This window comes from Streptopelia decaocto (assembly GCF_964273445.1).
Source record: "Streptopelia decaocto genome assembly, chromosome: 5".
Classification (NCBI taxonomy): Eukaryota; Metazoa; Chordata; class Aves; order Columbiformes; family Columbidae; genus Streptopelia; species Streptopelia decaocto.
In genome coordinates, this window is record NC_138659.1 from 8475117 (window position 1) to 8490660 (window position 15544).

At 50.1% G+C, this 15544-nt stretch overlaps 1 protein-coding gene across 5 annotated transcripts in view; it reads left to right on the top strand.

Annotated features, from left to right (window-relative positions):
* The window catches only part of PBX1 (PBX homeobox 1), a 127077-nt gene that overhangs the window by 86995 nt on the left and 24538 nt on the right, over positions 1 to 15544 (top strand). For 4 of the 5 annotated variants that reach the window (XM_082054043.1, XM_082054042.1, XM_082054044.1 and 1 more), the window contains one exon: positions 13821 to 14065. In XM_082054043.1, the coding sequence (XP_081910169.1) occupies positions 13821 to 14065 (245 nt within the window). Of the gene's footprint in view, positions 1 to 2490; positions 2528 to 13820; positions 14066 to 15544 lie in introns of those variants that run through there. The other variant, XM_082054045.1, reaches the window with a different exon arrangement.

Below are 15544 nucleotides of genomic sequence, written 5' to 3' on the forward strand. Positions count from 1 at the left end.
GCTTGGCCATCCCCTCAGCCCCCAGCACATCCTGGTTATGACCCCTTCTCTTCCTCCTCCACATCCACCTCCAGAAGCTCCAGAGATGTCCCACATGCAGACTGGTTGCTACTGTAGAGTTGCTGAGAAGTTCAGCTCCTTGGGAGGACATGGGAGGGAGCCCTCCTGGCTGTCACCCATGTGCTGGGGGGACCGTCCTCTCCAGCTGCCCCAGCCCCGTGCCCGCTTGCACACGCTCGTGTCTCCCTGCTGCTCTCCCAGAAAGTTCAAACCCACAGTCAAGTTTATTGTTTCTATCTCGTTTATTTTAAGTATAGTTTTACACTTTATTATATGCTGTGACATCTTAAATGGAGCCTGTCACTCCATCTTGACTACTGCTAGGGGCTACAGCCACTTACTGTGTCAGGCTTTTCGGCAGCCCTGATTAACGATATCAAAACGAATGGATCCCCGTCGCAGGCACAAGCACAGAAATCAAGGGGTGATTTGCATATTCAAATTGTGCACAGCATCGAAAAGCTGCGTCTCGTGCAGGTATTGCACCAACACACCCCATGGATGCACGTATGGGCTGCCCTGTGTATGGGACCTGTATGTGCTGGTAAGGTTTGTGCACACCTACGTATATTTATTTAGTATCTTCAGCCAAAAGGAAAAAGCCTTGCCCTTTTTTTCCCTGAGTCTTTTAATCTCCCTGGACAATATATCAATTAGGATAGCTAAATGGAATAATTTTCTTTTTCTTGTGAGCCTGTTGGGATATGTTGCAGAATTACCCATGCAAATGCTTTTTTTTTTTTTTCCCTGAAAGTAATATTTTGTTAGGTTAATTCATGCACTGAAAAAACAAACTTTCTGTTCTTCCAGTCCAATCTCCACTTACAAGTCAGGTTTTTGTAACCCTGTCATTAAAATGCGAGGTAGCCTACAGTAATTTGAATATTTCATTCTGCCGGCTGCTAATGCACTCTGCATTACAGATGGTACTTGCTCCATCCTTCTGGACTGGGTTCAATTATAAATGAAAGTAGGGAGCTGAGATTTGTCTTTTTGTCTCTGCTTAGTTGGAATAACACAATAAAGCTTGATGGGTAGGAATTCCTCAAGCTGCCTCCTCTTTGCCTCCGACATCTCCCGTGTAGCTCTCTCTTCTTGATAGCAGATCCCACTTGCCTTTCAAGTCGAGCCCGGAGTATTTGGGTTGGCAGTGGCCAGGGTTTTCACAAGTCGTTTTTGGCTCAGATGCATTTTATCCCCTTTTTGGAAGTGCTCAGTTCAGTCGTTCTCTTTCTCTGTTTATTTGCCGTCCCCCGCATCCCTCCAGGTGGGGAGCAATGGTAGGAGAAACCCGCTTGGGCTGGAAGGAGGGTGCTGCATGGCTTTTGTGATGGTGGGGACACTTTTGGGATAGTGGGGACATTTGCTCCTCCTGGCATGGCCCTTTTTAAACAGGGATGGGGACAACAAGCCAGTCCTCGGCTGGAAAGAAGCGATGGGGATACAGAGCAGCCCTCCTCCATCCCAGGGTTGGCGCCGTGGGCTCTTCCCAAAGCCCCTGGGAATAATAGGGCCCCTGAAGATCCAAAGAAAACGTTCACCTCTGCTTCATGATTAACAAAAAGGGGGGTCGCAAACCTATAGCCCAGCTGCACGGGGGCTCTATATTACATACAGATGCCTTTCGCGAGCTCCGTCCCCGGCCGGTAAAAGCAATATTGCCGAGGGAGTCAGAGGAGGTGAGGGCAGGGCTTTCAATTTGGTTTTACATTTACAAGGACCAGATGGCCTCGCTGGAGATGATCTTTGATCTGGGACGCAGCCGGAGTTGGGCAAAGATGTTTTTTTTTTAATCTCCTCTGTGTTTATGGCAGGGGCCTCTCGCAGGAGCAGGGGAGAGCTGTGCGTCTGTCTGTCTGGCCAGCATGCCACGGGGCTGGGTGTCAGCCCCCCTCTGCCCAAGGGTGCTGCTGAACCATGCGGATGGGTGGGCTTGGGGGTAAAGCCCCAAACGGGGTTGTCTCGGGTAGAAGGCAGACCCGGGTCCTGCTACCCCACTGCCCCGCAGCACAGAAATCAGCGTCAACAACCTCTTGCATGGAATATAATTAAACACACGCAGGCGCCTCGAAACAGAAATGCCACTAATTGATCCTTTTTAATTATTTTTCCTCGTTTTACTGGTGTCTCGCACCTTTCCAGCAGCACAGAGGTGTAGGGGGACTCTTTCCTCCCCTCTTGCCTTGCCAGATTTGGGTTTCTTTCTTCCCCCCACATGTTTTGAATGGAGCGGGAGCGAAGGCAGCTGATCCTATTTCACAAGCACTTGGACTCTTGCAGCACTCTCCCTCCTGTCCAAACAGATCGTTTACAGAAGGGGCCTCTATTTAAAGAAGGAACTGAACGTTCAGAGCTGGTTTTTGGCCTTAAAACACTGCCGACCGGCTGTTGCCTTTCAAAGAGTCAGGCTTTGTCTGGCGCACTCAAGGACCGGGTTTGACGCCGGGCTCAGCAGGTCCTCACGGAGGTGCGAGGGACTGAGCATCGTGTAAAAAATGTGCTTGCTTATTTGCCCGAGATCACTGAATCTCAGCAAAGCTGGGTTCAAGATAGCATGTCTTAGATGTGGGAGCTTGATGGACTGTCTAGACTCAGGTAAACTTGATCTCTCTGTGGTGGTGTGAGTGGGACCAGCTTGGAAACCAAGCAAATGGAAGAGGAGCGTTCAGGTCGGCTTTGGTGTGACCTTTGTGTAGTATAGAGAGACCTTGTGTGTAAGGGAAGCCTGCAAGGAGCTGGAGGAACATTGAGTCCTCAAGAGCTGTGGTACTTCAGAAACGCACAGGGGCAATGTGGATACAGGCTCCAGGGTGGCTGGTTCTGGTCCTGTGTTCTAGGTGACGTCTGTAACAATGTGAAGTGGCCTGATATTGTCCCAGTATGGGCCGCCACCGAAAGCAGGTGCCTGAGATGGTCCAGGGACTGATACGTAGCATCTAAATGGTGGCTACACTGCAAGAGCTGGCGTGGGATTTCCAGCATCTTTGGTTACGGTTGTTTCTAGTACTTTGGACTTGACCTATCCTCATAGGCATATAGCTTACTTTCAGATTTTTCATGGAAGAGGCTTGGGGTTGCCTGGTACCATGGCTGGGAGAGAAGCATATATGGAGAGAGAGATGGTGTCTGATCCATCAGGCACTGGAGACCCTGTCTCTCAGGGAAGAGCAGTGCCGATCCTCCACTAGGCAGAGACCCTGGGCCATGGCTGGTCTCAGAGAATACGATCACACATGGTAGGCACTTCTGATCTGCCTGTGCTTGGCAGTGGCTGTGCTCTCCCCTTTGCCAGGGCAGTAGGTTTCCTGCTTTAAAGCCCATCCTTGAGGTTTTACCCTGTGTGGAGAGTCCTTGCTTAAGACTTGCTTCTTCCTTGTTTTTTGCTTCTCCCTTATCTGCATGCACCAAAAATAAAGGATATACTATTCCTGCAGCCACCTTCTCCAAGCATAGAGAGATGAGGCTGCCTTCAGGTCAGCAGCAGTGAGAAGTGCCGTGCTTGGCTCTTGGGTTGCATCAGAAAGTCACTGCTGGAAATGAGAACTTAGTTCTGGGCACAGACCACTAAGCAGGAGGTGGGGAGGTCCCTTGGCAGTGGAGGGAGAGGATATGGCCCCAGGGTGCTCTGCAGTGGGAGGCTGTTAGGTGTCTGTCCCTGGCTTTTGGTAGATGTCTATTATGGTTCTACACTGCGTGCTTTGTGAGAGAGAAAGGGAGGGAAAAATCAGGGTATTTCCTGCAATGACCTGGATGCAAGACTTGGAATCTCTGTCCTGTATTGCACAGAATCCCAAATCTAGCCCATGGTAAGGCCATCAACTTGGAGAGAGAGCGACAACGCTGTCAGTCATGCGATGGGCAGCGAGTATCTTCAAATCACTTAGCAAACCCAGGACTTGAATGGGACATTGCCATCAATGCACTCCAAGCCAGCTCTTGTTGGATGGAGTCTTACGATCATCTTTTTTGAAGGATGGCAGGAGAAGGGAATCTGAAATGCAGCTTTTCAGCTTGGGCTCTTGCCAGGTTTTTTTTCACCTATGACTTTCCTGCCCTGGCTGCTTTGTGCACCAAGCAGCCATTCGTGTCCAGGGGAGATGACCTTTCGGAGAGGGGAGCCGGCTGGAAAAGCAGCTTCCTTCTGGGGAAAACCTCTCTTTGTTTGTTCTGCGATTTCAGGGCTTGGCCTGGGGCAGTTGAAATGGGACCCTTGTCCTCAAGAGGGGCTCTGGAGGCCCCCAGCTTCTCATTAGCAGATTCAGCTCATTCAAAGGACCCATTTCTTTTCAGCAAGGAGAATTCATATGCAAAACACCTCGCAGGAGCAGGAGGCAGATCCCAGCCCAACTGGCGTTCAGGTTTTTTTTTTATGGCTGGACCTGTCCTAGGAGCAATCCCATCTTTTGTTTGCTGATTTGTTCCTGCAAGGCTTAGGGAGCCCCACCTCCACTCCATGCTCTGAGCTGGGACTTGTCTCCTGGCCTGACCAGCGCCAGGTCCGAGCCACCTCCCAGGATGGATTCAATGGTTTACTCTGTCCCTCAGTGACAATTTGCTCTCTTGATGCTGCAGAAGGGTCTCTGGTCCATTAAACTCCAGCAAGCAGAAGGTGAGGTCCCAGCATGGCAGGTGCTGCTGTTGGAGATACCAAGGCTGAGCCCTGTGTTTAACCTCCTGTTGTTCTCATCACAACAGCAAAATGTGATTTCTTTGCTTTATGTTGTAACCTAGTGTTGGAAAAAAAATCCCAAATGCACTCCAGGAGGTGTGAGAAGGAACACGTGTGTGTTTGTGTGATCCTTCTCCCCTCTGCTGCCTGTAATGCCAATTTACCATCCCAGCCACCGGCTTTTCTCCATGGCAGATGCTGCTCCCCTGAGCCAGGCCAGCTCGTGGTCAATTAGCTGGGTTACATCTTCTGCTTAAATCAGAGCCAGCAACCGAGCAGCGCTGAATCTTGCCCTGCTTTCCTTTATCTTCTGCTGCTGTGAGCAGCTGGAGGTCAGTCCTTGCCCCCGTCCCCCTGCCCATGGCAGGGGCTGGGGTGGGATGGAGAAGGCTGGGTGGCTGCGAACAGTCTCTCCCTTACCATGTGATCAGTGCAGCAGGAGAATTTGAGATGTGCTGGGTTTGCCTATGCAGATAAGGGACTGATTACTCCTCACAGCAGTAACTGGAGCCTGCTAATCCTGCCCTGCTTAGGAAGGGGAAAACTGCTTAGTGAGATAAGCCAAGCGTGGGATTGGTGGGATTGCTCCAGCATCGCTCCCCAGCATCAGCCTGCTTCGTGGCCAAACTGTGAGCCTGGCCTGGGGCTGTGTGGGGTGCTCAGAGGGATGGTGAGGGGACCGGTGTGCGGACAAAATTTATCCATGTTCTTCCAAGGGAAGGGTGGCAGTAAGACAGGGTTGAACCCTCCATGCCCAGAGTTTGGCTCTGGGGTGATAGGTTGTTTGCAGAGTGTTATTAGGGGGCATTAAAGTTGATTTCCTTAATTAGGGGGAGTTGTGAGGGTTTCCTGCTCCATGGGACGTGGCAAAGGTGTGTTTGAAGCTGCTGTAGCTGGAAGAGGAGGGGGTGGTTTGTCCACCGGCAGGGTGGTTGGCTTGTTTTTAAAATTTCCAAGCAGTTCCAGCCTGCTTTCTGCTGCTAAGCTGCCCCTGTTTAGTGATCTGCAAGGGTTCATGGTGCAAGAGGTTGCATTGGCTCTGGCTTCTGAGCGCTACCTGCCCCCAAATTTCAGGTGTGAAAATTACAGCTGGGAGTTTTGCTGCCGAAGCCGATGGGAGTTGATCACCAACCTGCGGTGAAGCATCCGCGAGTAGACACGGCTTGTGGCATCAGGACTGTAAAGACAAAAATAGAAAATATTTAAATTTGATCCGCAGTGCTTCCTTCGACCGCAACACATCAATAACTGAGCATGCAGGGGTGGCGTCAAAAGTGTCCATACCTGGCTTGGCTATTAGCTAGGAGCTAAAACTGATCAGCAGGAGGAAGACATGGGGAAGGACTGGAAAGATGAGCTCATCTGTGTTCATTCAGCTTCCCAGAGAGTCACATTTCTCGGGGAATCTGGTTTTCAGTAATCACCGCAACACTATGCCTTATTTTTGTGGAAAAGGCTATTTTAGATCCTTTTCCAGCTTAGGGGTGGGATTTTTGTTTTTTCCCCCACAATGTGTTAGTGATAATTTTCCAGACCTTTTGAGCATTTTGCTGCCAGATCCTCACTTGCTATGGCAACCCGTTTGGCATTTGGGATGGGGTTAGGAGAAAACTGGTGCAAAGTGTTTGCCAGCTCTATGAAATATGTGTCTCTCTTCTGCAGCTTCCGTGGCACATGCGAGCTGCATCCCCCCCAAGTGATGGAGAGCTGCTGCTGGGAACTGAGAAACTTCTTGGCATGTGATAAAGTCCCTTCTCCTGTTCCTCACACCCCAAAATTACAGTTTGAAGGCAGTTCAGACTGTTTTGGGGGGTGGATTCAGCAAATAGTTTAGCTTTTTCTGCTCTAGCATGTTGGGAAGTTAGTGTTTTCTAAAGCAGTTGGGTTGTTTTGAAGTGAAACCAAATTTTGATGTAAAAAAGAAAAAAAAGCAGGAAGGGGGAAACAGTAACATGAAATGGGAGGAGAAAATTTCATTTTTGATTCGGGAAACATTTTGAATTGATCTGATTCTGGATTGCAATGCATGTTCCCAGCACTGGTGGTAGGTAGGAGGGTCTTGGCGGAGGTGTCACTGCCCTGAGCATCTGATACTTCTGCTGTTGATCATGGCCTTGGCTGGGTCTCCAGTAGGGCTTGTTGACCATGGCTGGAGTTGGCCTCTGGGGCCAGATGGACCATTACTCTGAACTGATGTGACTTGCTCCCCGTCTCTGTGAGATTATGTATTTTACCACAATTTTGTGTGCTTTATGGACTGAAGGAACACTTCTTCACCTTCTACAGCATCTCTCACAAGATTGTTTAAGTGCTTCGTTTCCAAGCAACTTGGATGGACACTCCTGTGTTGGGAGAGGAGATGGGTTTGCAAGTGTCCAAGATGGGCTTGCATTGCCTATGCGTACAAGCCTCTGTCTTTATCTGTTGCTGGGATTTTTGTTTTGTTCTATGGCTTTAGACTGTGAAGATTTGTGACAGAAGTGGCCCATCGGTTTCATGATGTTCCTCCTTTTTCTGAGAAATAAATAAGTTAGATGCACAAAAAGCCGTTTTGCCAGCTGAAATTTTCCATGCCTCATCTCATGGCAGCCTGTTTTGGAAAATCTGAGCAAAAATCTGTTCATCCATTTGTAAGTTTTGGAAAGGTTGGAGCAAGGAGGGGAACTTTTATGTCAGTTGTAAGAAAAAAAAAAACAACAACTTCTCTTAATTCCCTTTTCCTGGAAGGGTGTGTGTTGGTGTATTTGGAAATGCCAGTTTCCGTTTATGTTGGAAATAGGTGTTTGTGTTTTGATGTTGATTTATGTAAACATGGTGAATATATCCAAGGGAGGTTTAAAACTCCCCTGTGATTACTTAATACTGGAGTCTTCCACCTTGGCTGCTGAGGCTGTTGATACCCATTGAAGGTGGACACCATATGCTTTGCCAAGAAGACATTTCTGTTGCCGTCTGTCAGGTGGGCCCTTGGACTGGCAGTGTGAAGACCCAGCCGGAGGTGCTTTAGGATCCTCCATAAAGCTCTGTGAGTTCATTTATTCCTTCTGAGCACACAGGGTCTTGAAGGTGACTTTGTGTTTAAAGAGCAGATCCAAGACACTGGATTTTTCCTTTGTGTCTGGGGTTTGCTGTTGCAGGAGCAACTAGGCTGTAAATATACTTGCATGGAAAAAAACACCCAGGAGTTTAGGTAGGAGCACGAGGCTTTTCTGCCCAAAGTCTGGGAAGAGCAGCTCGAATCCATGCCATCGTGGATCAGCCAAGGAAGCAAACCCTTACTCTCATGATTTGGTTGTGACTACACGTGTAAGCACGAGGAGGATGCAGCCAGCCAGCCACAAGCCACTTAATGCAGAGCTGTCCTTTGATATAAGGCAGATAGGAATATTTTTATACCAGGTTCAGTGCTGTTGATCTTCAGCATTCACAAATGTAGACTCGGACGGAATATGGAGATCGGCTTAAAATAAGGTGATTAGTTACTGGTTTTGTTAGCAGGGACACTTGCTGGCCTCCTGGCTGTATTTTTAGACCTGGAGATGTAAAAAAATTGTGTTTAAAGAAAACTGGTGAGCTCCTGGCGCCAGGACTGCATGAGCTCAAGCGATCATTGCGGATGGTGGTTAAATTTCAAAAGATCAGAAGAAAACTGATGTTCAGCGTGTGTTTCAGGGCCTGGCTGTGCCTTGCGTGGGTCTGTACAGGAGTCTCGGGGTTCCCAAGGAGGAGCTGCCATCCCCTTGTTGTCCATGACAGGTCCAGGAAGGGATTTGTCTGGGACTTTGGGTGAGGTGTCCGTGCTTTGGTGGCAGATGAGCCTTGCTGGGGAAAGAGGCATCTTGTCCTGCTTGTGTCTGTGGGAGGGGACAGCCGGAGCAGCCGCAGAGCTCCACCAGCTGCATTGCCACGCCAGACATCTCCGATTTCCCCGCGGGAAACTCACACCAAAGGCAGCTCACTGCCCGACCGCCGTGGCAGAGCAATCGTCCACCTCTCTTAAAACTGCTGTTGGGTGGGTTGTTCCTCCCCCTCCCCAGTATATCTTCGGCACAGTGGAGGCAGGAAAGAAAACCCTTCTGAAAATCACAACCTAATTACTCCCATCTGCTCCGGCACTGCTTCCCATTTCTGCCTGCCAGGATGCTTGTCTCCGATGCTAAGTAGCACATTATTTTCGATAAGTTGCAATCATTTACTTGAAATCTCCTTCTCCTTTAAAATGTCCCCCTGGAAAGGCAATTCGGCAAGTTGGGAATGGGCAGAAACAACCAGGAGGAAACCCGTCCTGAAGCAGCCCCGCTCGGGCGGGAGGGCAGCGTTCCTCCTGTACTCACCAAAACCACGCAGCAGTTTTCTCTTTAGGAGGGTGGGTTTGTTTGAACATCCAGACGGACCCTTGGCTGGTGGTGTCAGCAAATGGAGCTGGAGAGGAACTGTCAGCTTGTGTAGTTGGACAGGATCTTAACCAGCCGGTCACAGCAAATTTCACAGGACTGTGGTTTTGGCCACTGAAGTCAGCAGAGAGTCAAGGAACGCCGGTTCTGTGCAGCAAAGCCTCATGAGCGGCTGTGCTGCCTCTGGGGACCTCTCTTTTCATCATTGCAACCTGGATTGGCTTCATGTCATTCACTGCGTCTTCTTCCTCCGAGATGTCCCCATTGCATCCCTGGATGGGCAGTTCCCACCTTGCCTTAGCTTCTCCAGTGTCTTCTGCTTGGCCATACCCTCCTCCAGTGTCTCCTGCTTGATCTGTGACTTCCACCCCAGAAGTCCTGGCGGCACCTAACTGGGGATGAGCACACACACATGCAGCAGCATCCGAGGGGAGATAAAAGGATAAGGATCGGTGGGGAGTGCTGTACCATGGCAGCCTATGTCCCGTGTGAGTGGATATATCCCATGCTGGAGTCTGGCTGGGACAGGCTCCTGCTTCCCACAACTCCAGCTTGCAGACCCTGACTGCAATAGGATAAATTGCCCTTTCTAGAAGAAGCTTGGAGGTTTGACCATCCTTTTCTGCTGTCGCTGCTGAGCCACAGTCTCCTGCTAAGCTGCTGCCATCACCCTCATTGTGTTTGATTGCCTTCATGATGTTGTTCTGCCTGTGTTGCCTGCACACCTCTGATCTGTAGGGTTTGGAAGGGGTGGAGAGCAAATTGTTGCTGAAGTGTTTTGGGATGGCCGTGGTGAAGAAGAGAGATGACTGTGTGCTCAGCTCTTGTGCTGAGCTGGCTCCACAGGTCCCTTTGGAAAAATGCTTCCAGGAAAATGTAGTAAATAGGGGAGGGGATGGTGGCATAGAGGACCAGGAGGAGACTGGTTACCCACCTTTTGAAGGCATATGGCAGCACCGTGTCCAGCAAGGGCTGTTTCTGCTGCCCCTGCCCCCCACTCTGGCTGTACATCAGGCTGCGTGGCTCCCCCACCTCGTGGGGACATCAGGCACAGTTACCATGGTGTGGGGACACAGACGTGTGGGGTGCTGGCTGTCTCGCGTGAGCATGGGGTGGCTGCTCTGCAGGAGCTCCTCGGAGACACCCAGCTAGGTGGGAGACATCTTGGAGCACCTGAGAGCTTTGTCAACTCGATACCATTTTCCATCCTGCATCCCTGAATAGAAAGGGCATGTAAGGAGCCAGGGAGATATTTTCAGCTTAGTCTACCCACCTTGTTCTCTGAGGCCAGTCCCACCACCACCTCCCCGTGTCCTGCACCACAGCCAGAGCAGGACTTAGAGATGTCCTCTGCACACTGTGACTGTGACACCTCGCTCAGGAGGGAGAAGGAGCGAGCATGTGAGCTGGGAGCCGTTTCCCAGCTGCTAGAACAGGTCTCCATGACCCTGGTGGCATCTGTGACCAGACCGCAGGCTGGTGGCTCGGCGGTCCCCAGCTGCTCCTGCTGCTGGCGTTGGTGATGGTGACCCTGCCACAGCCACAAGCTGTGGGGCAGCCGTGCTCCTCTGTCCCCCTCCATGGTCAGCCAGGCAGCATTTTGGAGCAGGGATGAGGCACATGGCTTGGCCTTGCTTTTAAAACACATCCATATTTATATATTTGCATGTGTGCATATATATATTTATATATTAAAATGCATTTTGAGGCAGTGAGGGCCGAGCACCCTCTAGCGGCATTTGCTGCGGCTCCGGGAGCTGCCGAGCCAGCAGGAAAGCGGCCAAGGACAGAAAGTCTTGCATGAATTTTCCTCCCCCCAGCTGCCAGCCGCTATCTTGCTTTTTGTTCTTGCTTTTTATTTTTTCTCTCTTTAATCAGGAGCAGCAAATGGCGGGTCCTGGGGATGCCAGGACACGGGAGGGAGGGTGCCCGCAGCCCCTTGGCTCCAGCTTATGGCTGGACCACTGAGGATCATTCTGCTGGATTTATTTTATTTTAATTTGGTGGGAAAGCTGGCAGCCCGGGGAGAGCAGGGGCCTTTCACCATCAGCTGCCCCAGCACTGCGGCTTGTACCGGCTCACCCCACGCCCCCCGGCCATCGGAGCAGGGGCCACATCCCATCAAAGGGGATGTTTTGGGGTGTCGGAGCCACCAAGGAGCCTGGCACCCCAGGCGTCCTGGCAGGATGGAGCTGGGGACGGCACTAGGAAGATAAAAAAGGAGCTTTAAAATAACCATTTTATCTTCTCTTGGGCTGAGCGCAGCCTTCCAGGGATAAACAGGCAGCATCAGTTCTGCTTAGACACGTTGGCCTTTCCATTTATTTACTCCCTAGCGTTATGCTGAGCCCGGGCCGTCTCCACATGGACCCCGGCTGGTTTCAGGTCTCTCATGCGGGGACACGTGTCCGTCCATCAGATGCTCGGGATGCGAATGCGCCCAGCGGGCGCTGGGCCCTGCGTGTCGCACCATCGCAAAGCTCACAGGCTATACAGTGCTCTTCATTGGGAAGCAGCTTTCTAAACATCAACTAATTAATCACTTGTGCCTACCTGTCAGGTCAATGATTCCTGAGATTCTTAATCTAAAAATATTTCCCTTTTGAAATCCAGATGCACCTGTTTTGGCAACTCTGCTTTTGATTTATTTATTTAGGGTTGTTTTTGTCATTTTTGGGTTTTAGTGCACGTGTTTTTTAGAGTTTGTTGTTTGTGTTTTTGTTGTGGTTTTTTTTTTTTCTTACCTGTGTTGCTTTCCATTTGTATTTGAGCTTTTGATGTGCTTTAATGTAGTCTTGTTTTTTTGGTTTGGTTTCTGTTGGTTTTGTTGCGTTGGGGGATTTTGTTTGTTTGTTTTTCCTGGAAGAACAAGAATTTATTATCTTTATTTTTTTTTTTTTTTATATAGCAAGTTTCTCCCCTGTTTCTCCCCCTTTCCTCTTCTCTTGTAAGGATTGTGGCTACTTTTACCCTCTTATTTCAGTCTGTGATCCCAAGCTGTTCTCTGGGTGAAGCCTGAGCCGTGGGAGCCGCCCACGGTGGGGGGGACGCCGGACCCATCTCCTCAGGGCTCGGCGACTGGCACCCGGCTCCAAATTTGGCACCGTGCCCCCATCCCTCCGTACAGAAACGAACCTCCCTGGCGTGGAATTATTTATTGTTATCTCATCTTACTGACAAATTTTCTGTTTTCTATGTTTTCTGCCCCCCTGACCTTCCCACCTGTGTTGGCAGTGAATGTTTTAATCACAAAAATGCCAATAAATGCCAGAGTCCTGAAGCTAATGATTTCGGTAGAGTTTGAGGCTTAAAAGAAAAAAAGGCTCTTTTTAGTGTTAGCCAAACCTCTCAACAGGGTCTTTAACGTCAGTTCTATACTGATGACAGCTATATCCTTCTCTATCATATTTCAGGATGAAGAAGACTATACTCTGTGGTTTTTTAGCTGCTCTGGTTTTACTTCTTAATGCTAACTCGTTTTAGATTTTTTTTTTTTTTAATGATGGGGAAAATCACTTACTCTCGTTTGCGCTGCGGATTTGGGGAGTCAAATTCATCTTGGGTGCAAGCGGTTACAGCTTTATTAAAGTCCACACAACATTACCCAGCTCTAGGAATGCATGAGTGTGTGCTTGGAGGCAGGGGTGGTATTTTATTTTGTTTTGTTTTGTTTATTTTGCAGCTGTGCACACCTGTGTTTGTGCATGCAGAAATCTTGGGTTACGCTTCTGTGTTCAAACACAGACCTTGGGGGGGCACATAAGGCACCTCCATCCTTCACACCTGGGATGTGCCCCTTTGCCAAACCAGCCCGGAGTGGTCAGGATGCTCCCTGCCATGTGTTTTTTCCAGGAGAGCCCTTGCAGGAGAAGAGCTTTTACTCGATGCAATAATTGAGGCGGGGAGTACAAAGAGGGGAGGAAAATTCTCTCCTTGGCAAGTCATTCCGGGAGGATTGATTTATTGTCGTGCCTTTTCTTGGTATGGTTTAGACTTCACTGGAATGACTGGATTCTTAAAAAGAAAAAAAAAAGGCATTTTCTAAAGAATAAATTTTATTTCATACTTTATTGTTGGCTTGTTTGTCCACTGCATGGCTGAAAGAGTGGCCTTGCAAGCCCTCTCTGTCTGTCTTTAAATATGGGGAAACTGAGGCACAGTCAGCCCTGTACTCTTTTCATCTGCCTTTGCCATCTGGACTTTATGACTGATGCCAATGGTGCAAGATTAGGCCATAAATGACATGTTAGGTGACATGAGAGGACCCCTGGGCAAGCTGAGGTCTGGGCTAGAGACTTTGGACTTCCCATCCGGTGCTCGAATCAGGATTTGGTCTGTTTCACTTCTGGCAGCAAGAATGGGTGCATTTATTGATTTTTCGGTTGGTGTTTCTAGCAGTTTTGCTGTGTATTTGCATGCAAAGTGTGGCATTCTGGGTTACCTCTGGGGCGAGCTCTCTGCTGGTTCTGCCCTACTTCTTCCCCACGGGAAGGAGGGGAGCTGGAGAGGAGTTGCGCTTGGTGCCGAGCACGTGGAGCACCAGGATGCTGCCTGCCTGTTGGGGTTCCCTTCGGAAAGGAGGAAAAACCCCAATGATGGGGACTGAGCCCCCACAATCCAACCTTGGGATGAGCATCCCCTTCCCTGAGTTGAACCCCGGGTCCGACTCAGCCTTTCCTCTTTTGTCTCTCCTGCAGTGCTGAGCATCCGGGGAGCACAAGAGGAGGAGCCCACGGACCCCCAGCTGATGCGGTTAGACAACATGCTCCTGGCCGAGGGGGTAGCGGGCCCCGAAAAAGGAGGCGGCTCGGCCGCCGCTGCTGCCGCTGCCGCCGCATCGGGAGGAGCCGGCTCCGACAACTCGGTGGAGCACTCGGACTACAGAGCCAAACTCTCCCAGATCCGGCAGATCTACCACACGGAGCTGGAGAAGTACGAGCAGGTAACAGGCTCCTTCGTGGCGGAGGGCATGGCTCGCCCGAGGGTGACAGTGGTGGTGGTTTGGTGGGAGCCGGAGCAGCCGGGAGAGCCGCGGTCCGGTGCCAGCATCGCGGGGATGTGCACAGCCTGGGTCGCTACTGACATCTATTGTTAGGAGCGTACAGGCAAGTGCAAACTGTTGCTTGGTGTTGGAATGGAAACGTGCTTTTTCGAGGGTTGGGAGGGTTGGGGCTTTGCGGTGGAATGTGCCGCGAGAATAGGCTCAGCGTGGGTTGCCTTTTGATTTTTGCTTTTTGCTCCTCCCCTCATATAGTGCCAAAAATTTGTGCTATGAACAGGGAGTCCTCTTTGAGGTGCTGGCCTCAGTGCAGGCAGTTTTCTAAGCAAGGCTTGAATCAAAATCTTCCTTTAATATTTTTTCTGCTTGAAAAGTTCTTTTACCAGAAAACATAAAGAAACAAATGTCTTTTTTTCTTGTGGTAAATTATTCTTATAAAAGGAAAAACTATTTGTGTCATGAATTCAGCTATTGGCAACACTGACAATTGCATTAAAAGCTTCACAGACCAACACTCAAAACCAGTTTCTTTCGAACACTCCCAGATATTTTGCAGACCTCTCTTGGCCACCATGCGGCCTGCCCGTGTGATGAACGTGGTTTCTACCCCAAGGTTGTGGTTTGTAGAGTGCGAGCAAGAAAGCATCCCTTCCTTTTTGGGTGTAGGATGGGCTCTGTGGCCAGGAACCAGGCAGGGTTTCAGGTCTCTGGTTTAAGGTTTAGCCTTTGGTGGCTGGGGGAATTCAGTGGTTGCCTTCTCATGGCATCTGGCCGCTGCTGTGGCAGCTCACTGGCAATTTTTCCTTTAATGCTCTTTATTTCACGCCAAGAGAAGACGACTTGAAATTGCTTGGGTATCTGGGAACAAAGAGGCGCCCGGCTGAGAGCTCCCGTAGCCACTGCTCACCCTGGGAGATGGAGCTGTCAGTTGGAGATGGGCAGTCGGAGGGGCTTCTTGTTGGTTCATGGGTGGGGATTCAGCTTGGAACGCTGGGGTGGGAGATAGTAAATCATGCCCATGTTGCCAGTCCACAAAATCTGTGTTTCTTTCCCATGCTAGCCCCTTTTTCCCCATTATGGGGTGGGACCTGAGGACATTGTCCCTGAGCATCTGCTCGTGTCCCAGGAGCACCAAAGCTTCTTGAGCCATCAGTGCCCCAGTGCTCTTCTCAACCTGGTTTTCAGGGATTTATTCTGGAAATCAGAGGATCCTGTCGTGCCTGCAAGATGCTCATGGGGATGGGGGATAGAGCAATGAAGTGAACTTTATCCAGCCTCAAAATCCCTCCCTTCTCCCCCAGCTCCCCTCACTGCCCTGTCCTCACAGCACAGCATGGGGACAGCAGGAGCAGCCAGACAGTGCTGTGCCAGCAGCAAACTAATTGGGATTATTACCTGCTTGCCCTTACTTGTCAGGGCTCC